Here is a 26,870-nt window from a genome sequence, read left to right on the forward strand (position 1 = left end):
GACTTTGCAAAAAAAACATTTAATGACTAACAATATTAATGAACAGCAGCTGAACACTGGGTATGAATTTGAAGAAAGATTTCAGCTATAAAATCTTAAAACAACACCTGACTTCATTGTCAATGTTAAATATGTAAAGCTGCAACAAATTTCACACAAATGTATGAAGTAAAGAACAAAAAAACTGAATATAATGCTATACATTTTTGGTCAGTGACAATTATTATTACCAATACATTACAATTTACATCAGGCATATCAGATAAGATAAAAAATTGCAGTAAAATGTAAATCGTCATTCTTTTATTTGCTGTTTGCATCTGTTATTAACAAACGTGCTCTAGTTAGCAGGAATTGGAGCATTAACACATTTATGACAGGAAAACAAAGTCTAACATCTATTTTGTTGAACATTCAAGTACTTCTCAGCCATTATTTTTGGTCCTGGAAATGTATCATGCTTTGTTACAGTTAAACAATGTTGAGTTAGTATAAATAATAATAAAGTAATGCAGGACTACACCAAAGACAGTATCCTCGAAAAATATACATATACTTAAAGAATAAACAGGCTCCACTTTGTGGTAGTTTTCCTTCCGTGCACAGATAATCCACCAACATGCACCTGAAAGGCATGTATCACCATGTTATGGGCCCCTGGTGCAACTTTCACTGTGGTCTCCAAACCACTAGGGGTCATCAGAGTTCCACTGGTAGACCAATAAAACTCTTAGTGCTCACTGTTCTCGGTCACATTATTAGTAGGGGTGTCCTGGGCGCTGGCTTGGGCCGCTGAAGACAGGACCTCTTCAAAACTGCCCGCACCTCCTGTTCCTCCAACCTTTGACTACTCACAACACAAAACTCTCATGACATTGGATAGTATGTATGTTGACATTTAGGATAGTGAAGTTGAAAAATTCCTAATGATAAGCTGATCAATAATCAATAAGGGGCAAGCCAAGCTATAGTTTGCTTGTTTGACCACTAATAAGGTCAACAATGTATGTCAGACTTACCTTAATGTTTGAAACTGTGCTTTCGACTTTCTCTTCAAAGGACTTGAAACTAGGCGAGTTCCTGTAAGATAAAAACAGTTTAGTTTTATTTACCTAATCTAGACAGTAAACCTCAACTGGTTCGTTCAACTGCAGTCCAAATATTCTCTCCAGGTTGTTTTAGTTTAATGAAGGTACATAAAAGATGCTACATGCAAGGATTACCATTATTAAAAAAAAATTTATTTAATGCAACAAAACCACTGTTTATACATCTGACACACCAACAGTCAGTTGGTACTATCACACCTGTAGTGTACTATTTTATATATGCATATGTGCTACATAATGTCACATGCATTTTTATGTTGTTTGTCTATCCTTCAATGTTTTAAAGTTTTTTTTAAATGCAATAATAGAACAAACATGCAAAGCAAGCTGTCATACACATTTACCTCATTGTAGGCATGCTCATTGAATGCCGTATAGAATAGCTGTCCCATGAAAGCATGGCCAAGCAAGAGAGAGGGTCGATCATTATCATGGACAAACAAATACATTGCAAATAAGAAACATAACATTGCTAATAATTAAAAGGTCTAGTTATATGCAAGTGTAGCCTGCAGCAGTATATTTCACTACACCTACACAACCAAACATTTGGATTAGTAAAATCTTTAATGTTTTTGAAAGAAATCTCAGTTACGCTTTAGATTACAACCCGCAACGTAGCTACTGCATAAGTAAACATAATTTACGGTGTAACTTTCAGTTCAGTAGGTATAAGGGAATTATATGTGAAGTTTGGGGAATAAAGGGGTAATAACCTGTAAAATTACAAATTATTTCTACTGTAAGTATTTTAAAACTAAGTGGTACCTATTCTAATATTACGTGGTATTTAGGCTGTACAACAATTTTATATTTGAAAGCGATTTAGCAAAAACGTACACTGTTTCATTGAGCTTTGTAAACACGCTAATCGAGCAAGCTACTATTCATTGACCATAGTTCAGCTTTCAACACTATAGCCCCCATCAAGCTGGCCTCTAAATTCACAGACCTCAGCCTAAACTCCTCACTCTGTGACTGGATTCAAGACTTCCTCACCGGCAGACCTCAAGTGGTGAAAGCTGGCCAGTTCACCTCAAACTCCATCACTCTGAACATAGGAGCCCCACAGGGCTGTGTCCTGAGTCCCCTGCTCTACTCTCTCTACACTCATGACTGCGTGTTCTCTCACAGCTCCACATCTATTATCAAATTCGCTGATGATACTGTGGTTCTGGGCCTCATCTCCAACAACGATGAGACCGCATACTTGGATGAGGTAGAGAGACTCACATCGTGGTGCCAGGACAACTGTCTCTCTCTGAATGTGAGCAAAACTAAAGAGCTGATCATGGACTTTAGGAAGAGACAGCAGCTGCCCTACACTCCTCTTATGATCAGTGGGACCCCTGTGGAGAGAGTGAGTAGCTTCAAGTACCTCGGTGTAAACATCTCCGAGGACCTGACTTGGACTACACACATCCAAACACAGGTTAAGAAAGCCAGGCAAAGACTGTACGATCTGCGACAGCTGAGGAAATTCAGGGTCTCACCAGCAATCCTGAAAACTTTCTATTCAGGGACCATAGAAAGTGTATTGACTCAGTGCATCTCAGTGTGGTATGGAAACGGCTCCAATCAGGACTGCAAAGCACTACAGAGAGTTGTGCGCTTAGCTGAGCGCATCTCAGGATCTGCTCTCCCCTCTCTGCAGGACATCTACCTCAAACGCTGCAAAAATAGAGCTGTCAAAATCATCAAGGACTCAAATCACCCTGGTAACGTCTATTCACTTTGCTTTCATGTGGTAAACGCTTCCGTAGCCTGATGGCAAAGACTTAGAGACTTAGGAGGAGCTTCTTCCTCCAGGCCATCAGGCTCCTAAACTCTAACTCTGTGTCATAACATCACTTGACTCCATGTAAATATCACCATATCAATAAGCTATTCATAATTTTTTCTACCTCATATTGCTGCTATTTAAATACCCTGTACAACTTTTTGCTCATTCCTCTTATTACTATTTAAGTCAACAACATACTGACCCGCACATTTATATTTATATTTTTTATCTTTTATTTCATTTTATTCTTTTATTTTTTCTACTTTTCTTTTTCTTAATATTTGTATACTTTATAACTGCCCTGTCCTTGCAGCGGACCTGACCTACATTTCACTGCTGGTTATACTCTGTATAATTGTGTTTATACAGAGTATAACCAGAGAGTTATACTCTCTATAATACAGAGAGTTTTGTCCGAGTATGTTCTCACAACATTGAGCAGTAAAGCCGGGAACTGAAGTAAGTCAAAATGGTGCTTGAGGAGGTGGATCAAAACAGTAAAATCAAAGATGGTAAAATCCTGTCAGTTCGTTATAATACATAGTTTAATGTTGACTTCAGTGTTTATTACTGTGTGTTTATTGACGTGGTTTGGCCATAATAGTTTAACTTCGTCAGTGGGTGAAAAACATGAACAAATTGAACAAAATCTTAATTTTGTTCTTAAACTTTTCAAAAGAATTTGTTTTAACTGTATAAGCTGTATAGTATGGAGCTGCTTTGCTTTTTCTGAACTGGTGTAATACATTTTTATATTTTATTATCTGTTGCCTGTGTTGTTACTGTTGTCATATTGTGTGTGATTTTAATTTAAAAACCCAAATTTCAAATAATATTTAAATAATATTAAATAAAACAGTCACCATGTTTATATTGATATATTACCTGATATATAATGTATGACCTACTGTATAAACAATTGTTTTAGAGCAATTTGTTGTAGCCACTTACCCTGTAACTACATAGAATAAGGAGGGAACAAGCACTACTTTGATTTACAGCCCGCAAATGTTGTATTTACCCTGTAACTATATGGAATAAGGAGGGAACAAGTTGGGCTTAAACACAGAACAAGTGTATATTTGCACAGTAATTACAGAGAAAAATATTGCACTAGTTTTAATTTAATTGTTTGATGGCCAAACTAAATCCTTTTTTTTTTTTTGCTATAAAAACATCACAGTATACATCCACTGAAATACAAATGTTGTATCATGCATTTTTTTCTGCGAACAGCTGGAAAGAGGTAAGCTTGTTTTAAGCTGCATTGAACCTTGATGGTATAGTTATTTGGTGAAAGTGGTGTTGGGAAGTTGCTGCTGTGACTCGGCTGAGATCGACGAATAAGCTTTCATAAGGTAAGCTGACTTGTGAATTATAAATCATAGCAGAATCTCATTAACTCATTTCACTAGATGTCCAGTTTTGTTGTTCAGTAATCATCATGTTTTCTTTAATAATATAATGGTTAAAAATACCTAGGCCTATAATAAAATACCAGTATAAAATTATACAAAGAATATTGTCTTTCTAAATCATGCCTAAACACAAGATTATTGTTTAGGCCATACCACGTAATATTAGAATAGGTACCCCTTAGTTACGCTGCAACTTCAGTTTACTTATGCAGTTCTTTGCAGGTTGCATATCTGGTTGTTACCCCCTTATTACCCAAACGTAACATATTGTTCCCTTATACCTACACGTACGTTCTTTATAGGTACACTATAATTACAGAAACGTAAACTGTAAATTCAGTATAGTTACGTAGTTCTTTGCGGGTTGAAATCTAAAACGTTACCGAAAGCTCTTATGCTCACCAAGGCTGCATTTGATCAAAATAGCAAAACTAGTAAAAATGTATATTATTACAATATAATATAACTGTTTTCTATTTTAATATTTTAAAAAATATTTCTTTCCTGTGATGCAAACCTGAATTTTCAGTAGCAATTATTACTCCAGTCTTCAGTGTCACATGATCCTACAGAAATCATTCTATTTCTAATATGCTGATTAGGTGCTCAAAAACATTTCCTAATTATCCATGTTGACAGATGTGCTAATATTTTTGTAGAGGGAGCATCATTTTTTTCCCCAAGCATTTACTTGAAATAGACATCTATTGTAACTAATGTCCTTACTGTCAATTTTGATGCAATGCATCTTTGTTAAATAAAACTACTAACTTCTTTCTAAACAAGACCTGACCCCTAATTTATAATGGTACAGTACAAGCTGGTGTTTTTCCAATGGACAATACAGTACAGAACTGTGATCATTTTGCACTTCCTGTTCTCTTTCATAGGTTCACTCAAGGCTGCGTAGCTTACGCAATGGGAAAACCCCCAGGTGTGAATTGTCTGAAACCCTTATAGAATCAAGCCAATTCATTGGCTGATGGCGCGAAATACTGCCCGTACGTCATAAGCAATTGACATAGACCCACGCTCGGTGAGTATTGAGTAGCGGTGAGTGGAATGGACTTTAGTCGGTGCCAGCCGCCGTGCTCTCGTCTCATTGCGAGTGACGACCAGCACGGTAAGTGCGTCAGATGTGTGGGCCTGGCCCATGCACGAGACGCTATCTTTGGCATTTCTAACTGCAAGTACTGCGAGAATTTTACTCTTAAAACCTTGCGCGCTAGACTCGTGGTTTTTGATCGAGAATCTGCCATTCTCCCCCGCCGCGCCGCTCAGGAGGCCTCCTCCCTCCGCGAAGCTGCGGCCTGGAGTTCGGATGCGGAGTTCGAGGCTATGGAGAGTAAGCAGTTCTCACTTTCTCTCCCTCCATTCACTACGTGAATTCTCCGGTCGAGTTTCCTTCGGGTTGGAGGATATTTTGTTTACTGCGGCCTCCAACTCTTAGGATTTCAGAGGCGCGTCACTCGACGCTCTCCCGCCAGGAGGTGCAGCCTTCTCTGGCCTATACTGAGCTTGTTGATGTTTTGGCGCGCACCACTGAGAAGTTGAGCTTAGATTGGCCAGGCAAGCCTCGCGAGTCCCAGTAATCTAAACTCGATGAGCGTTTCCTCAGTAGCTCCGGTTTGCATCCGGCGAGGAGAAAGCTGCGTTTCTTCCCTGACCTGCATCACGAGATTTCCAGGTCTTGGAAGCTGCATTTCTCGTTCAGTGCGGACGGTTGGGTGCAGTATGGCAGGTTTGGTGGCGGCTGAGCGCCACCTGTGGCTGAATCTTACAGAGATCAGGGAAAAGTAGAAGGTTTTCCTCCTCGACGCCCCGATCTCCAGCTCTGGCTTATTCGGCGATGCGGTTAACACCGTCGTCGGTAAGTTCAGGGCTGCTAAAACGCAGTCGGCGGCGCTTAAGCAGTTCATGCCACGACGTGTGCACGAACGAGCCTCTGCCTTGTCCTCCAGGGAGCACCCGACCCCCAGAAAGGAGCCCGTCAGTAGAGTGAGCGATCCGATACATCCCCCACCGTACACAGTCTGTGGAGCCCGTGGTCGTTTGACTACTCGCCAGCGCCCCCGCAATCGGGTAGATTTGAAGCATCCGAACAAACTCCCTGCGGCGGCTTCTTTGGGTCGCTCCTGGTATGCGTATCAGGAAGAGGAGAGGTTCCCCCACCTCGTTGGATTGCGACGGACCGCTAAAACGTATCTGTCCATCTCCGAGATGCTCTCATCCACCAACTGTGTTGTGCTGCTTAATATTTTTTGGAACCTTTTTCCTTTGATTAGGCTTATAAAAAGTTAAAAAGAACAGCATTAATTAAAAATATAAATATTTCCTAACAATATAAGTATTATACTATCACTTTCTATCCATTTAACACATCCTTGCTGAATAAAAGTATAAAAAATAAATAAATAAGAAAGAAAAAATTTACTGACCCCAAACTTTTGAATAGTAGTGTATATTGTAACACAAAATTCCTATTTTGAATAAACACTGTTCTTTTTAACTTTTTATTTCTCAAAGAATCCTGAAAAATATCACAGGTCCCAAAAAATATTAAGCAGCACAACTTTTTCCAACATTAATTATAAATTAGCATATTAGAATGATTTCTGAAAGATCATGTGACACTGAAAATTCAGCGTTGCTTCACAGGAATAAATTATATATTTTAAGTATATTAAAATAGTAAACTTTCATTTTAAATTGTAATAATATTTCACAATATTATTTTGTGAATATTCAGTATTTTTTATCAAATAGATACAGCCTTGATGAGCCTAAGAAACTGTACTGATCCCAAGCTTTTGAACGGCAGTGTATTGTACTGTAAAAATGATTTCTCAGATAACCTAAAATGTACATAATTTAGTTACATCAAGGGTCAAATCAAATATAAATAGCACATTAAAGTTAAAAGTTACACACTTTTTTGTGCGCGCTGTACAGATCTGGTATAAAGAATGTTTTTGCTCAGGTGCCCGAAATGTCCGCCCAATAGAGAAAAGTTTTGCTCAGCAAGAAAAAAAATTAGGGAACATTGCTACACAGTTTTTTTTTTTCTCAGAATCAATGTAAGACTGACACTCATTGCAATTGTATTGAAATATTCATATTAGCTTCTCAGATACTTGAACACCCTTTCACACCCATATTGATTATTTATGGAAACACTGTGTCTGAGTAAGTCAGATTTAGTTTCAGCACCGTCACTCTTCTCATGTATCATGCAGATGCTAAAAGCTATTACTAGCAGCTATTGCTAATCTCTAAGATCTATAAACACAATATCTTACCCAAGAGAATATGATCTTTGGTGTGCACAAGAGACAGGGAAAGAACATTATAAATAATTTTTTGCTGACAGATTATAGACCATACAACAACATTCTGGTAATATGAGCCTCAAAACATGTTTGAGGACATATAAAATTCATGCAGTTATCAAGTTAAGAACAACTATATCGGTAGAACTTTCACTCACATAAAACATAACAATAAATCAGAATTATTTCAGACGATGCAACTGATTTCTAAATTATTAAACAAAATCATAAATTATTTTAGAATTGTAATACAGTGGTCACAAAAGTTGTTTGAACACTTAAATGGAAATAGGAAAAATATTAAACCAAATGATGTTTGACCTTTTTAGACCTAACTTTTATCCAAGTGGTGTCAAGTTTTGTTTTTAGCAGATGTCTGAATTTAGTTTCCATAAAGTTTACACTACAAACACTTGTCTTCATTTTAAACAATTGCTCTGTCGCATGAAACCTTGTTAAATGAGCTTTAAAACTCTGCATCTAATGCAATGGCATTCACACATTTTTAAGTGTGACTTACTTAAAGTGTCTTTACTTTTTAGGGCCACTGTATACTGGCATTTAAATTTGCTAATGAACTTTAACAATTTCCAATAATTGCCAATTTAGGCCTGATGCATCAGGCTGAACACAGCACTCGGCACACACAGAGAGAAACTGTGCAGAAGTTATAAGTATATTTATCAACATTTCCAAAATAAAAGTGAATTTTGACACTTTTTGAAGTATTGATGAACTCCTGAAAAGCAAAAAGCATTATTTTCCATATTGACTCCATATACAGACTGTAATCATCCAATATGCTGCTATAGCTATATAAGCCATTAACCATGCAAGGCTAAACATTGTTTTTTGAAAGTTCACTGCAAACGTGAGGTAGAAAACCCCCAAGCACATGCAGAGAGATGGTGTCACACACTGGCAACCAAACACACATACCTCCTAGGATACAGTATCTGAAGGCCAAACATGCTGAAGTAAAATAAAGTAATGAGGTGTTGGATCCACAGAAATGTCCAATTACAGTCAAATCAACACTATATTGCTAAAGCAAATGCAGGAGCGAGTGGCAAATTAGAACTGGGCATCATGCAATGATTTTGATCATTCTTTTCAATTAATTGATGAATAAAACATTGTCTTACGAACACACAAACACACAACATAATGTGCATCGCATCCTATAACACTCCTGCAAATTCTATTACATTATGTAAATTATATATTTTGTCACTTATCAATCTATATTTTTGACCTTTTTCCCAGTACATTTTTTTTTCGAAACATCATTAAAACATTTGAGATGAAACATCTATCTATCTATCTATCTATCTATTAGGGGTGGCACGGTACACAGATGTCACGGTTCGGTACGTACCTCGGTTCGGGGGTCACGGTTCGATAAAATTTCGGTACAACAGGGAAAAAAAAAGACATCTACTTTGCTCAGTTTCTTTTATTTTGATGTGAAAATGCTAAATATTGTTACATGTTATATATATAAAATCTGTTTTGTTTTCATTGTGAGTGTACACAAATAAAAGCAGACCTTAGACAATAGAGTAAAGATACAAATAAAATATCAGTGATTTTCAGGGGGTTTTTTAGGTACAGAAATTGAAGTACGATTAAAGTAATCAAAGGTAAAACAGCATTGCATATTTGACTGTATAAATTAAACATTACTCTTTATTAAAGTTACAAAAGCGATTCAATCAAGAGCAGTGAGTGATTTCTTTGTTGTTGCTGTTTATTTAATATTAACTGTCACTTTAAGAGAAAGCACTGATACTGTACGCCCAGCCGGCTATGTCTGCTATAGGATACTTACCAAGACGGGCATTTTGACAGAATTTTGTGTGAATTTATCCATTAAAACACAATACTTCAGAGAGAGCTTCATATTTGCGCGCGTTCTGAGGCGCAGGTTTGTGCGCTTCTGATGAACGCACGCACTAATCTTCTCACTGCGCGCGCGAGCTCGCGTCCTCTGGCTCTTAAATATTTGAGCTGGCAAAGCTTACATGACTTTAGTCTAAACACCGATATCAACGTGTGCTGTTCAGGTCTCACCTGTGCGCGCGCTATCAGCACCGGGTGATGACGGAATAAATGCTCATATTCCAGCATACCGCACTCGCATTGAACAAGAGTGAATGATTTGTCCACTTATTTTTATTTTTTTCCTTCTCAACGCTGTTGTTATAATGTACTGGGAAGCCAGAATGCGCATCCATTAACAGAAACATACATTAGCCGAACCCTATTTGTTTTACGTTATTTATAACAAACCACATGCATTGTCAGAATTCAGTTGAACCGCGGTCCTAGCGCGTGCCGAACCGTGTGTGGAGAACCGTGCGGTTCGGTTTTTTTCCGCGAACCGTGCCACCCCTACTATCTATCTATCTATCTATCTATCTATCTATCTATCTATCTATCTATCTATCTATCTATCTATCTATCTATCTATCTATCTATCTATCTATCTATCTATCTATCTATCTATCTATCTATCTATCTATCCAATATATATAAGCAAAATTTAGCTTTTCAAAATAATGTATTTTCTTTTATAAATATATTTATTTATATATTTATATAAAGGAGGAAAAATCTGTTGTTGTTGTTTTTTTTGCAGTGTTTAGGACTTTCATCTGTACAATAAGTATAACCATTATTAATTATAACTGTCAACAGTCAATCCTTTATCACCCTGCTGTAGATGTGGACACTTCTCTCTTACTATTCTTCTGAACTGAATGCATCTATTGTCAAAGAGTGTCTCAACCATCCAGGAGCCAGTGAAGAGGAGCTGGTAAATTCTTCATGCCATCACAAGCTCTTATTTTTATGCCAGCTGGATCTGCCCCCAATCTGGCCCACTGAAAGCTGCTTAAATGAGGCTTACGTAACAGAAACATGCCACTCAAACAGACTGGCCAAAGTAAATGCCTCAAGACCACTGTCATTTCACTGCGCAACAATCACAGTGTGTACTATGCATTTGTGGGAGATTCCTGCAGAAGAGAAACAGGAAATGATAGATAGCAGAAAGAGGCAGAGGGGGAAGTGACATTGTACCTCATATCGCCAAACTTCCTGGTGATGACATTGCCCAGGTTATTGAAGGCCGTTGAGGTCCGCTGTCCTGCCGTGGTCAGGGTCTCAGACGTCTTTTTGTATCTGGCAGAACATTATAAAACCAGATATTCTTACTCAGATATTCCTATCATAGGTGTCATTGATAAAATATTTTTCATAAATATAAAATATGCACACAAGGCAAGGCACAGTACAGTTTACACAGTTTAAAGCATATTCCATAGCAGAAATTACCTCATGGTTTGTCTAATTTTACAAACCCCTAGGGTTCACAAGAGTACTGCAGGGGATTCGCAAGTTGAAAGCTAATAATTAAAGTAAATGTAAAATTTAAATAAATATATGTGGCTGCACAATTAATCGAATAAAACTGAAAAGGCAATACAGCTTAGTGTGATTATCAAATCAAAGGCTACGATTGCTGCGATATGCACATTTGCATATAATTTCTGTGGATAAAAGTTTAGTGTTTTACCAGTATTCTGCCAAAATAAAAGCTGAAAACATGAAAATAAAATTTGCATAAATTAATGATATATAAATTAAGTGTCATTTTTTTATTTTACACGAACTGTAATTTTCTAATAGCAATATATTTATGTAATTTATTATATATATTTTTTATGCATTTAAATTTTTATATAAATGCGGTAAAACAATATAATAACACCTCAACCACCAAAAAGCCATACATACTGGCAGCACTATACAAATAATGTGACAATAAAACATTTGATATTAAACAATGATGTTATTTGATATTAAAATTCAATATTTTAAGTTTAATTGCATGTCATGTGACCATTAACCAATCTCAGAGAACTATGAAAATGTGTCATTATTTATTTATTTTATTTTTTTAAATATTAACTTCAAATATTAAAATCTCAAAGGGTTCTTCAAGAAAATGTTTTCTAAGGAGTTTGACTTATAAAAAGTTTGGGAACCCCTGATGTAACTCTTTAGTGGATCTTAGAATACATTAAACATGACATTTAAATATTAGACATGCCAGTTCCCAAAGGAGAGTGAAGAACGAGAACAAACTTAGAACATGCACAGGCAAAGAACAAAAAGGTGCCTTTTCTGAATTTGTAGACAGGAAGAACTTCACTTCAGTTTTTTCTGTGATCTCGTACAAAACAGGAAGAAATTCGGCTTTAATCCACAGAATACAACAAGACAGTCTACAAAGGCAACACTGCAGCCACAATGCTATTGATACTCTACAGAAATAAAAAGTGAAGTGAAGTGAAGTGACATTCAGCCAAGCATGGTGACCCATACTCGGAATTCGTGCTCTGCATTTAACCCATCCAACGTGCACACACACAGCAGTGAACACACACACACCGTGAACACACACCCGGAGCAGTGGGCAGCCATTTATGCTGCGGCGCCCGGGGAGCAGTTGGGGGTTCGGTGCCTTGCTCAAGGGCACCTCAGTCGTGGTATTGAGGGTGGAGAGAGCGCTGGACATTCACTCCCCCCACCTACAATCCCTGCTGGCCCGAGAATCGAACCCGCAACCTTTGGATTACGAGTCCGACTCTCTAACCATTAGGCCACGACTTCCCTCAGACATTTCTCAGAAAATCAGACCCTTCAAAATCAGAGAAAATTCCCTCAGAAAATCAGACATTTAGAGAAATATATATGCTTAAATATAGGTTTGTATTGTATAAAAATTATTTCCTACTCTTAAGTTTTTTCCTAAATGTTATTAGGTCTGTTGGATGAAAGTCCCATCACATTTTAAACAGCAAGTCGACTAAAGTCACTTTTTGAACCCAAGAGCTCTACATTCCTCAGAACAAAACTTCCTCATTTAAAAACATTTTACACACACAGTATCCAAACCTGGCACATTTTGATCAGTCAAAAGTCTACAAACAACATTGGTGTGTTTCTCACACAAAGAAATAGAAAACCTGCAATATACCATAGTCTGAGATTTTCTGAGCTCAATCATCCCTCTTTATTGTATTAAAAAAATGCAGTATGAACATAGTGTGAAACATCTTTTATGATAGAAAGTCTTAAAGGTTTGAACTGACATGATGATGAGTAAATCATGACAGTGTTAATTTTTGAGTGACCTGATTCTTTAAGTTGTATCATGCTAAAAGTCACATTTCACAGCCCAATTACAGTACGTGAGGTGAATCACATTGTGAAATTGCATGCTTTGTATAACAGCACATCTAGACTGACCCGAGACCAGTCTAAGAGATGGAAATCTAGTCCTTTAATGGGAGTATGTGCAGAGACACTCAGGCTAATGCAGGAATCATCCATATCGGTCAGCAGGCGCCATCTGATCGCTTTGTCCCTCTCAGCCCACAACCTCCTCACCATGGCAACTGCGACATGAGAAGGACTATTCACGCTAGTTACCATGTCACTGTAGTAACCGAATAACCAGGTGAACATGGGATATAAACAAAGTCAGAAAGACTTATTACAGATTTAATTTTCAAAAAAGAACTCTTGTGAAATCAGTTCACCACAGGTACTGTAACAAGAATGACAACCAACTAAGAACCATTTTACATTGGTGTAATAAAAAAACATATCACTCAGGTGTTTGAAAATACCAAATACTCTTTATTAAAACAATAAGAAAACAATAAAGGCATAAATCGTAGACTTAAAGGAACAATTCACCCAAAAATGAGGATGACGTCTATATTTACTCACCAACAAAGTCATTCCAAAACCTGTTTTCTGGTATTTATCCAACAAAAAAGTAACATTTAACATGGTGCTTCTTACAGACAACGGCCAACCTGACAAGCTCAAGCATTGCTAATTTGGTACGCCAGAATTACAGCACTTTCTTCTTGAGATTAATTGTTCCTCCATGTATTATTGTAATTTGCAAGTTGCTTTCGGTAATAGCATCTGCTAGATGAATAAATGTTCTTCTTTTAGAATAAATGCACATAATCATTGCTTATAAATAGTTTCTGTTCATCAAGCTTGTAATCTGTGTATTCGTCTGCATTATTCCTGAGGGTAGTGATAGTAATCATGCACAACAACTTTATTATGAGACTTCATGAGTCATAAAGAGACATGATATAAAGTAAGTCTTTACTTTTCTTTCATTGACAATAATAGCTAATTTATCTTTTCAGTGTGTGCGTATAAAGAGAAAGGTGCAGCAAACCTTGTTGCAATGACGTTATTATTGTGCAAATGGGTTGTGTCTCAGAAAGTCATTGTTTGTCAGGGTGAATGTGAACAGAGGCAGATATGGATCACACTGTGATGCAATAACCTAAATACACATCGACAGAAGGAAACGCCGCTGTGTCAACATGTTCATTCAGATTGCAATTCATTCTCAAGAAGGAAGCTGGCTAATAAACAACGGGTCAATGTAAATATTGTTCTTTTTGATGCAAAGTACTGGATTTTAATAAGAAAACAATAATACTGCATGAGACATTGTTAAATAACTATTGCTCATACTCTTTGTGATACAGACAAGGACACGTGTCAACTCAGAGTCGGACCTGTAATCCAAAGGTTGCGGGTTTGAGTCTTGGGCCGGCAGGGATTGTAGGTGGGGGGAGTGAATGTCCAGCGCTCTCTCCACCCTCAATACCACGACTGAGGTGCCCTTGAGCAAGGCACCGAACCCCCAACTGCTCCCCGGGCGCTGCAGCATAAATGGCTGCCCACTGCTCCGGGTGTGTGTTCACGGTGTGTGTGTGTTCACTGCTGTGTGTGTGCACGTTGGATGGGTTAAATGCAGAGCATGAATTCCGAGTATGGGTCACCATACTTGGCAGTATGTCACTTCACTTCACTACTTTTTATAAATATTTAGAATTAGCTTTTGTTTTTATATTTTCAGTTTTAATTTTAATTATTAATAAGTTTGTTATGCGCTTTGTACTTTTAATTAGTATATTTTAATTAAACTATTTAGGTTTAATTTTTTTCAATTTTCACTTTTAGTTTTTATTTATTTACAGTTAGTAATTTTTTGCTTGAAGTCTTCCATCTAATATTTTTTATTTATTTAATTTCAGTTTCATTTGAATTAACAAAAATATTTTAGTTTTAGTTAACATTAATATCTCAACTACACAAATATATACATTCAGAAATATATAAAAAATAATTGTCTGAATCTGAAATAAACGTCTAGGTTGTTAAAAAGTGACCCCCCCCCCCCCCCCCCCCCCCCGGTCATGTCTTTTCTCCAAGTGAGCAAGGACCACCACTGTTGTCTTTTTCAAAAAGGTGCATGATGCATCTGATATCATAAGCTACACTGTAAAGAAAAACTGTAACCTGTAAAATTTACAGTAAAAAAACGGCAGCTGTGGTTGACAGAATTTTACCATAAAAAATATGGCAGCAATGTTTTAGGTTTTAACTTAAATTTACAGTTAAATACCGTAATTTCCTTAACTGATATAATGTTAAACGGATACTCCACCCCAAAATGAAAATATGAAAAACATTGCCAAAATAGTCCATCTGCCATCAGTGGTTCAACGGTAACGTCACCGTAGCGCCATTTTAGAGAGTATCGCTGCACGCAAAATGCGTACGCTCTTCCATGTCAAGCCCCGTTCACACTACAAGCGACATTTAGCGACAAAGTGACACAATCCCATTCATTTCAATGGAGAGCTGGCGATTTCCGGCGACATGAGCGACAGCGACCGTTGGCAACCAGATGGAGCGTGTCCAGCAACGTGACAAAGTTCAGAATCCTTCAATTTTATGCAAATGAAGAGCGACTTTCGGGAGCGACAGCCAATAGGAAAGAAGACGGTTGTTCTCGTCTCAGCCGTAGACATACGCAATGGAAGAAAGTAGACTCTGTTTCTCATTCATTTTTGTTTGCATGTACAAATTTTATTTAGATTTAGATTATATTTATTCTTTTGCCTCCAAAATGTTTGTACTTAGCTGCAAGACACCTGATTCGCTGTCAAGGCAACCAGTAGTGGAAACGCCCACTAGCGACCTCATCGGCAGCCCCTGGCGACATAAGTCGCTGCTAGTGTGAACGGGGCTTCAGCCACGACACAGGGATGCGCTGTTTGCGTTCAAATCAAAGCGTAAATCCACGTAGAAAATATATCTGTGTGTCATGGCTGACACGGAAGAGCGTACGCATTTTATGTGCAGTGATACTCTCCAAAATGGCGCTACGGTGACGTTACGGTGCTGAACTGACCGTTCGCAAAACCCGCCCACCCTTAGTTACTGTTGCCATGACCGACAAACAATGCCATGTTCTCACGCAGTGAAAAATACAATGCAGAGCAAAGAGGAAACTGACAAAACACGGACAGATAAGACAGAGCAGAATACTTTTTTTTTTTTTTTTGGTATCTGAGCAGGTTACTTCTGATATGAAACAAGGTCTCAGGACCCTCAGCTTTCAAATTGAGTAATTTTAAAAGAAATTCAAATAAATACCGTTTTGTGGCTCTTCAATGTGTCATGACAGATCACTGTATTGCCTCAGTTCAAACACGTGAACTGATCGTCTTTTCATATTTACTTAAAGCACCAAATGAACATGAATAAACATCAGAAAGTGTTTTATTTCAACCGCGGAACACACCATTTTTCATGTTTAAGTCCACCGAAGTTAATCTACTCTCCTGTCTGGTCTGATTTGTGGTTAAGGCTAGAAGGGATACAGCTGTGGCTACACTGGCCATGCGTATTTACATATTTTCCGAGCCAACAATATAATATGAAACCTATAAAAATGGTTTTTAAAAGTACATAGCACCATAGTTTTATCACTTTAGAGTGTCGCAGTGACCGTCTTTTTGCAGTAAAGTACCTGTCATAGTTTAATGAGTGGGAAGATGACATGAAGCGTCGCGAGGTTAACTGCATTGAAAACAGATGAGCACACGTGTATATTTAAAGTTCCCATTTGGGGCGAAGTTCACAGGATTTTGTCCACAGAATGATAAGAGCATACGTTTTAACATATTTTATTATTTAACACTCAGTATTTAACTTTAGCGCTGCAAGCCATGCATACAGCGCCGGACATGACAGATTTTCTGGTACGCAAAACAAGTACTTTAAAGGAATACCTTAGCTTATTGCCGTTATCGTGGCAGCCAATAACAGCACAGCTTAACCCTCCGCACATTTTCATATTGAGTTATATTGAAAAAGTTTCAATTCAGTCTATCTTTTTTTTACCCCGTTTTAACATGTATTTCTATGGAGACAGGCCGTAGCTGTCGGGCAAGATGGCAGATAGCAGCGGCAGCACATTATCTCTGCGTTCTGATTGATCAGATCGCCTGTCAATCAAGCTCTTTGCAAACGGTCAATTGTTGAATAAAGTCGTTATCTTTGTTTTATTTCCGTGCAAAAAGTATTCTCGCCACGTCATAATGTTACGGTTGAACAACTGATGGCAGATGGACTACTTTGGCGATTCTTTTCATGCTTTTCTGGACCTTGACAGTGTAATTTACTTGGCAGTCAATGGGACAGTTACAAACCTCCCGGTTTTCATCTAAAATATCTTAAATTGTGTTCCGAAGATGAACGAAGCTTTTACGGGTTTGGAACGACATGGGGGTAAGTGATTAATAAAACAATTTTCATTTTGGGGTGGAGTATCCCTTTAATATACAATCTGTTTTGTACCTTTGTAACATACTGATAACCACCAATAGCAGGTGGTGATGAGAAGTCACATGATGAACCAAAGCCAATCATTAGCAGCTTTTAAATATTAACATATACAGAAGGCGCGCAGTGTCATTCACACAAACACTTAACACCATCGTGGTAACACACATGAAACTGAAATAATGCAATAAACATTAATTTAACAACATTTAACATACAACCCTAATGTGCAAAACTGATAAAAAACAAACAAACTAAGAAACATAGTTATTTCAACAAAAAAACCCATCAAATTTGAAATGTAACACAGGGAATTCTGGGAATGTCAATTTACAGTTATTCACTGTAAATTATACATTCTTTTTCACTTCCAAAATGGTATACTACCATAAAATTACATGGTCAATACAGTTTTTCACCGTATATAGTAGGGGAACTTACCGTTAACCATTTAACAGGTTTTTATTGTAGCATTTTTTCAGTCTTTTACCGCTAAATTCACAGTCATTTTTTACAGTGCAGAATGAAATATGGCATAAATCACGAGGTTTAGCAAAGGCTACTTACGCTGTGCTGGTCTGCATGTCATACCAGCTCTTGGAGAAGTTCTGTCGCAGTTCACTCAGGGGTGTGATCCCTAGTTTCTGTTTCAGCTCCAAGTGACGCTTTTCTTTGGAGCCCAGGACTTGTTTCAAAGTAGTGATTTCTTCTTCTAACTGACAGAAGGAAAATAAGTCAAGGTTGGGGGCTGAAGCTTAACAACAGATAATTCAGTTCTGATATGAAGTGTCCACTCTTTTATTTCTGTGTCATATGCCAACTGTTTTACAGTTAACATCGGCCTTACATGGCTCAGCGGACCGAGGGATAAAGCAGCCAAAGAAAATGGGAAAGATTTGGTCATATAATTTTCAATCATGGGTATATGTTCCGGATGAGATAATGCTGACCATTTGTGTGGCAACAGCACAGTATATTTCAGGAAATACATTACAGTAGACTGGACCGTATTTCAATACTAATTGCTTTAATATGACTGAAATCACCTTACTATATTTGTACACTAATAAATGTAATTTTTAACTCTCATAATATATAGAAATACAATAGCTTCTTAAGTGAACAGTGGCACATTTGTCTTTCTCAGAAGTGTGTCACAACATGCAAAGAAGGAAAATGGAGACAGATCTGCAGGATTTACATAACATGCGCTATTTCTGCTTGAGCTTGCTTTGTAGCCTTCAGGTTCACAGACTAACATAGTTTCTAAGGATCAACCTGCCCATTTTCCTGGTCTAGCACTAAAACACTGGAGAAAATACCTTGATCAGTTCATTCTCAATTTCCTCTCGCTCCTCTTCTGTGACAGTGTTGTTGAGATCCACCTCTGACACCATATCCTCGTCCACTTCCTTTAGAGGCTCTTTGTCCAATAAACCTGGAAATAAATGTACAAAAATTGCAGAACAATGAAAGTTATTGTTAACATGTCTCAATCAAATGGACACATCTTTGTGCACACATTCTTGCGCAGATTTGATTTTACTGAAATAACTTGTGTTAGGTCAATCCACCAATGCTAATAGAATGATAAAACCTTAGAACCATTTAGCCCAAGAGTCCCAAACACTCATTAAAACACAGGATAAGGGTATAATTTATATACATAAAGGAATAGTTTACCCAAAAAATAATTCTATATTTATTTATAGCTATTTTTAGGAAAACTTAATCACGTTTGCACTGTACAGAAACTTTTCAGTCAGTCTAAAAAGCCTTTAAACACATTTAACCATCACCTTAACGATGTAATGATCCTGCCTCACGTCAGAATGAAAGTGTATTTTCAGTTATAATGAAAGGTTGTACAAAAAAGACTGAAAACACTAGAACATAGAGATTGATGACGTATAACAGAGCTTTACATGTTTACTTTAAGATCACACTACAGTTAGTCAACTGATTTTACAAACATGATGGCATTTTTTACAAGCATTATGACAACATTAATTTCAGGCAACATAAGGCTGATTTCAGTCTAAAGCACCTCATTATAGACACGCAGAGACTAGAGACCAAAACAACAGTATTCTCTTACACATTTCAGGATTTAAATGTAAAGAATAGAGGACATGAAAGTAGAAATATGGTTTAATTACCACACCTATCACTGAAACCTCAACCCAGTTCCCCAAAATCCCAGTTTCAACTGCAGAATAATCTACTCAGTACATCATGTTTTAGTTTCATTTCATTGCAATACATGACTTACATAAATCAATCATTTAGAATCATCCAAGAGTGAAATTATAGCATGTACTGTGTGTAATGTGAATGCACAAAACAAACTCAGACCCCTTTAGAATTGGACTCAAATGTCAAAACACCCTGTTACTTTTATAATTAATTTACTCAGGAACTCAATGTGCTTCAGAAACATTATGCTGGAGGTCAAAAACACTCATGATTAAAGTGAAAGAAAAACTTAACCCTACAATAGCTAGAAAATGAAAGCTCATATGATGAAGCACTAATGCATTTGATATGGCTCCAGTAATGCGAGTAAATGTTAAGGTTGTTTTTGCCCACAGGAAAACAAGAGTCACATCTCAGAGATCTGGTCAGTCATTACATGAGAAACTGATTAGAGTACTGTGGCATGAAACGCGTGATACACTTTTAGTGGCTAATGCGATCAGCAGGTAGAAGAGCAGAGCTGGACGGTCTAAGCAAAGGAAAGCACTCAGGAATGAGATCTCAGATCCATCCTTTACACCACACACAACAGCTTGTACAGAAGATCATATCTATCTGTTTACAACTAAAGCAAGATGGTGCATTGATAGCTTGAGGACATTATAAACATGAAAGAATCAGACTGTGTATGTTATGCATTTACAGTTTTCTTCATCTGTCTTTCAACTATGTATATTTGCTATTTGCACAAAACCCATTTGGATTTGCAGGTCTTGAAGCAATAAAATAGTGCAAATAAAAAATATAGGCCTGCAAATTTCACAGTTATTTAACACACTTCACTATAAAAACAAGCATCATCAATGTTTTATTTAAAAAACAAACGTCTTCTATGGCCCAACTATTACAAATTTAGATTTTCTAAACACATATTAACATATGTGATTAATTGTGAATTTATTTTTATATTATTATTTGTGAATTAATTAATCGGCATCTCAAAATGTTTTATTTTGGTGGCAGCCTTACTTTGGACATACTTTGACTGTTTCAGCTTTGGTCTAAATATTTAAATGTCAATATGATGCAAAAAAGTTTCCAACATAGAGCATGAACATGTCCTGTGTGGCTGACATTTAACATATGAAAATAATTAATATGACATATCAGAGTCATCAGAGCATGTCCTCAAAATCACTTTTTCATAGAAAAAACCCCCTAATATTAAGACATAGGCACCAACATATTGACTTTGCACATGCAAAATTCTGACATTATCTGAGATGCTGGATTACCCCTCTGGGTCTTCAGTTTGTAAGATGTCAACACTGTTTATTTACTTATAACAAGAATTGATTTCTTGATATAGATTAAATCTGAAGGTTGGATCTTTGAGCATAACTCAAAAGAAAAGCTACTTTATAAAAGCAATTATCTCACAATTCAACAGTCTCATTGTTCAGGTTGCCTAGCAACTTTCTTGATGTCTTGCATCAAGCTCCCAATTATCCCATGAATCAGATTCCCTAAATCTATTTAAGGCCGGGTCTGCGTCTCGAATAAGAGGAAGTACAGAGGATCATTTTCGTGTTAAATATGTAAAATAATACCCTTTCCATTCCATTGCCTTTCTAATTTGTCTACAGATACTGAGCTAAATCTTTGTTGAAGGTTTATTACTGGAAAAAGAGAGCTGTGTGATAGTAAATTGGTTCATTCAACAACACCAAGATGAAATGCTGAGACATCTAAGATTTAAGCCAAGATCATTTGAAAAGATAATGCTACGGTGCATTTCAGATGGAAAAAAAGGGTTAGTTTGAAAACTAATTTAAATAATTACATGGTTTCCAGGTAGTTCATACCTGTTTAACTGGTCAGTTTGGCTATTAGCCAGTATAGCTTAGACTGACCTTGAATGTAGACCATTATTTTGAACCTATCTAGAGCTAGGAACCTGGTTGAGCTGGTTAATCAAAGATAACATGAAGTGGTTGGTCATCTAAATCTGTCTTCTTTCATCAAATAACTTTAAACATGGAAGGAATCATTCTTTTGAGCTGATTTTTTTTTTTAATGAATTGATCAAATCTGTTTATATGGACTGCTCAAACGAACCAACGCGTTGAATTGAGTATGACTTCCCATCACTAAAATTACAGGAAAATGCAATAAAGAAGTGATAATCAGAAACAAACTCCTCCATATCTTCAAACATTCCCTTTCTAGGTTAGTTTTGTCATTAATGGGCCAATCAGAGTTGATCTTTCTCATGTTCTTCTGTCCGGGTGAGCGAGTCCGAGTCGTGTCATGGAGTGTCATCTGAGTAACTAAGTGTCCCTTCAGGGCAGTGTACTCGACAGTTCAGCTTCTTCAAGCTCACTGGACTATGCATCAATGTCCTCATTTTCCTTCCCAACGACGCAACAGATTCACAAAGAATCACTTCACTGTCCTCAGAGAAAGATTTCAATGTGAGGAGGAGGAGGGCATTCTTATTATCAGATGAACAAAACACCTATTTCTTATCACCCACTGATAGAAATGAAGACAAAGGCATTCAAACCCAGACCAGAGATGATCAAGAAAACAAATTAATTAAATATTTGAGATACTATTTTAATCTGCGTAATCTGTACTGTAAAACAATGCGGTCAATTAATTCAACTAATTAATCACCACTTTATTATAGTTTTTTTATATACACAAACCAGCAAAAATTCTATAAATCAACAGCTAAATAAACATTAAACCAATTGCACAAGTTAGTGTTATATTAGTATTATTTATATACTATTACTGTTTATTAATATCTATAGATTTTATATATATATATATATATATATTAGGTTAATGCATTTTTTGTAATTTTTGTTAGTATTTTAATATTTCTATTCAGTTTCCATTGATTTATTTCAGGTTTAGTGCTAGTAATTTTAGTACTTTAGTACAACTTACAAACAAATATTTTTTTTAGTTTTAGTTAACAATAGCAATGCTGGTTTGACAGCACTAAAGTCCTAATAAAGTGTTTTCTGTGACAAATGGAACAAATCCTGTTGTTGTTTTTTTTACTAAATAACTCCATTTCAATAATGCAAGCACAATCTATTTGGAGCTTGAAATAAAGCAGTATAATTTAAGGACATAGTTTCAGTGAAGCATTGCGTAATTTCTGGCCTTGCCGGAGTAATCTGAGGGATTTCTCCTTAGTGATTATCTGGCTGGATTTAATTCCATCTGACTTCTGCACTGAAACACGACAGAGTATTTAGTGACTGGCAGGAAATTCCAGATGGTGACCATGCAAAGCGTGTAATGGGTTGCTTTTAAAACTCAGCTAAACTACATTCTTCAGATGAAATGAGATGTTTCTGAGACCTACCTGTATGGAAAGTTTCTCTGTCCTCTGTGGTTCAGCAGATTGAAAATAAGGAGAACATACATGATCTGATTCATGAGCTGATACACCAAGTCCAAACAGATTACATATTATAAATTGCACAAGAACATGTAATCAGGCAGCATTCAACAGCAAAGAACTGAAATTAGATGTGCTAAATCATTCAAAAACAAAATGTACACAGACTTGCTTATCAGACCCATGCTGTCTCATTCAGGGAACTTCAACATGGCATGCATTTGAAGCACAACAAAAGGTCTGTCAATCAAATAATGTCACGATTCTAGGGTTTAGCAGTGTCTACAAGTTTTGAATGTGCTTAAATCTTTGACATGGCTGTCTACTTCCATCTAAAAGCACCTATGTCAACACAACTCAGCACCAATCAGCATAGAGGTGGAAATGGAGTGATCTACATGGCTACAGAGGATGGGTTTGTCACATTCACTTTCATTACATTACACAGCAAGCTCTTACCCCAGTCTACTATTGCTTCAGTTGTCAGTACGCTAGAGTACAGCTCTGTGAAATACAATTGGCAAAACCAGCACAAGATATTAAAGTAGGATAAGTGCACAAATGCGTACATACATGCATTGACTTTACAGCTTATAAATATTTAAATAAATATATTAATTACTTTAAACTTATAATAAACATATTATAAATATACTATTTACAGGCTTGTGTACTTCTTGTAATGCACTATATTATTGTATTCATATTCTAAAGCCTACTATAATGAGTGCAAAAATACATTGACTTGACATTTATTCACGAACTCAACTACTTTGCTATAAATCTACTTGCATTTTGTCTAGTCAAATTATAAAAAATATATAAATACATAATTATACATTAAAAATAAATTATTTACATTTGATAAAAATACTACACTATGGCATAAATTGCTATTTTAACTTTACTGTACTGTACTACCATAATAACAGCAGAGCTGCACTGACTTCACATTTATTGTTCTAAATGACTCTAATTACAAGATCTTACTAATTTAGTTTTTGTCATTGCAATGATTTAATTTACTATACTACAGCTTCACTTTGTTACTGTTTGTTTCTTTATGTTTACTGTTCTAATATTAATGCATTGTTTATCACTGGCCTTGCTGGTACAGGTGTTGATGATGCTTGCCTAGATCTCAAACAGTATACCAAAGTGTGTTTATTACACTGACATTGATTGATGATAATTATATGACTTTTCATCGCCCAACCCTGTCATTAGAGCTTGTTACATTGGTGGAGGAACACAATACTCGGTGCCAACAGGATGTCTATACTACTAAACTGTACAGTTTTGTTTAGTTAAAGACCAACCAATTCACTGGTACTACCACTTGAACATATCTGGTCACAAGATTGCAATTATTTAGCTCTGGACAGTCACGTGGAAATGAAATGGGAAGGTCACGAGAGAGAGAGAGAGAGAGAGAGAGAGAGAGAGAGAGAGAGATCATTTGTTTAGGTGTTTTGACACCAGATCCCTGGAAGACTTGATCACAAGTCTGGCTTAAACTCATGCACATCGTTAGAATGAAGCCTAAATTAACTAGCCTACAGAAACATATGACTTTTTAAATAGCCTAATATTTGTGTTAAAAGATTAATATTAGGCTGTTAGCTGTCTAGTTATCTGTTCTAATCTATCATATCTATTTTTCTAGTATGCAAATATAAAACCAGTATAACATAACGTGTCTCTTCAGTGAAGGACTGCTCAAGTTATTTGAGGATACACAAGAAAGTGAAACTATATTTGCAGAAACACATTTACAAGTATATTTACAGAACAATAAGAGATGAAAGTGTTCGGAAAGTAAGCTCACCCTGTTGTCTGGGCTCCATAACAGCGGTACTGTGCAAATGCAAGTCCAGTTCACATGAACAGAAACTCTCAGTTCAGAGAAATCCACTCACTCACTCTCTGCTCTCAAAACCCCGCCCATTACCAGGGCAGCATCAGCCACAGACCAATGGGAACTGTTCTAATTAGCATATTCTAATTTAATAATGCATGTCATGGTAAACAACAACAGGTGTAAGTTCCTACATAAAACAAAAACAAAGATATGTATAGATTTATACGATTAAAAACTACAACGGTTGTCTGATATCTTTGTGGTAGTTGTAGTCATTATTTGACAAACTGTTAGCAACTTGCATTTTTTAAGCAACCGTTTCAAAATCCAAATAGCCTACTTACTTTATTGTTTATTTTTACAGGGACAATGCACAATTTAAAGTAATTGCACCAGAGTTAGCTAATAGCTAATGTACATCTGCTGTCCCTGGGCAGGTAACTATTTGCAATACATGGAGAATAAAACGGTTAAATCAGTTGAAGAAATGTAAATCACAGACCTTATTTTCTTATCTTCAACCCCAAATGAAAATCCAGAGGCAACACAACTTGAAAATGCTAATTTCTTTCGTGTTTTAGAGCAACAACCTGCTCTAATCGATAATTTGTAAGTTATAAACAAGACAAAGTTTTTAATAAAATCCAGGTAGGGCTAAATTTGCACAGTCTATTTTTTTTCTTTGTTTACAAAGACATTTATTATTATTGCTTTATTGATTCAATGCCACAAGTTGTTTAAAAAAGACGTGAGTTTGGCATAACACACCCGAGGTTTTCCGGAGAGCAAGTCGGATAAATGATCGTTGCAGTCAACAGCAGCATCTCCTGGTGAGACACGGAAAAACAGAATGGCCTGAGAATGCAACAGAGGTATTTAATATAAAACAATAATTCAACATAAAATGGTAGTAGAACAGAATAGAACATGCTCAGTACAGCTTGTGGCAAGCTATGCCTATGAAGTGTTTACTGATGTGTAACAGGAGCTGATATTTATTGATGTGATTACAGGAGCTCTAGGACAATTATTAAACTTCATTGTTGTAATAATGAAGGTTAAAACTGTAATGAGTCAACAGCATGGATATACAAACAGAATAGATGATCACACACAATAATGGCACAGTTTAATTAAACGGGTGGTTATCATTGGCCAATCATGGGAAGTATAAGGCAGATCTGTATCAGAATGTAATTAGGTTATTTGTTTCTTAGTAGTTTTTATATGTATGTTTCATGTGCATACCAAGTTCATTAAATATTATAAATTTTTCAACTCTCTTTTGACCACCCAGTGTCATACTTGTACAAAATGACCACATACGAAAATATTGATATTGAAAAAATTCTTCTGCAACTACTTAAACTATTTCGTTGGTGAACTAAGGAAAATAACGAGCTATGACTGATATGACAGAAGACATTTTATATTTTAAATATAAATTAAATAATTAAATGTTAAACAACACAAATGTATCTAATCCCATTTTATTAACCAATGTCTTTGCTGCTGACCTTTGATGATCCAGTTCAACCATACTAATAAGCCAAAATGACTTTAGATAAACTAACAATTGTGCTCCATTGTTTTTTTATTATTATTACTGAAGAGTGTTGAACCCTCTTCTCCTGCGTTCTACTTTACAGATGTGAATTTACTTTTCCTTCAATACATATTCTGATATTTAATAACCCATTTTCATTTGAGTTTGCTTATTGAGATATTCATATTAGGCCGTTCATGACGTTTAGGCCTACAAGTATTCATTTAGCATACATTATGTTGTTTATCACTTCATTTAGCATATCGAAAATTAGACTGATAAACGAGGAAGTGTCAATTATAAATCAATATCTGCAGTACCATGTTTCAAGAGTAAGAACTGCAACATACAATTGTGAGTCAGGTTTTTATTGTATTAACCTGACAGAGATTGATATTTGTTGTCATTCTTCATTGGCCTGCACTGCCATTATAGCCTGTTATAGTGGTGGAGCAGCGGT

At 36.4% G+C, this 26,870-nt stretch overlaps 1 protein-coding gene across 6 annotated transcripts; it reads right to left on the minus strand.

The window, feature by feature from the left end:
• Positions 1 to 24,937, minus strand: LOC306879841 (tumor protein D53-like). Of its 6 annotated transcripts, XM_079433046.1 has the most exons (9): positions 24,832 to 24,931; positions 23,463 to 23,507; positions 22,968 to 22,991; positions 18,709 to 18,824; positions 17,954 to 18,102; positions 10,724 to 10,825; positions 1,454 to 1,492; positions 1,020 to 1,080; positions 1 to 847 (listed from the first exon to the last, which is right to left on the minus strand). In XM_079433046.1, the coding sequence occupies exons 1-9, from the start codon at positions 24,848 to 24,850 to the stop codon at positions 731 to 733; spliced, it is 672 nt and encodes a 223-aa protein (XP_079289172.1). In that variant the 5' UTR covers positions 24,851 to 24,931; the 3' UTR covers positions 1 to 730. The 6 variants fall into 6 exon arrangements, with proteins under 6 accessions (XP_079289172.1, XP_079289173.1, XP_079289174.1 ...); XM_079433047.1 differs by lacking the exon at positions 22,968 to 22,991; XM_079433048.1 differs by lacking the exon at positions 1,454 to 1,492.
• Positions 24,938 to 26,870: the final 1,933 nt, after the last annotated feature.

The sequence above is a fragment of the Barbus barbus genome (assembly GCF_936440315.1).
Source record: "Barbus barbus genome assembly, chromosome: 14".
Classification (NCBI taxonomy): Eukaryota; Metazoa; Chordata; class Actinopteri; order Cypriniformes; family Cyprinidae; genus Barbus; species Barbus barbus.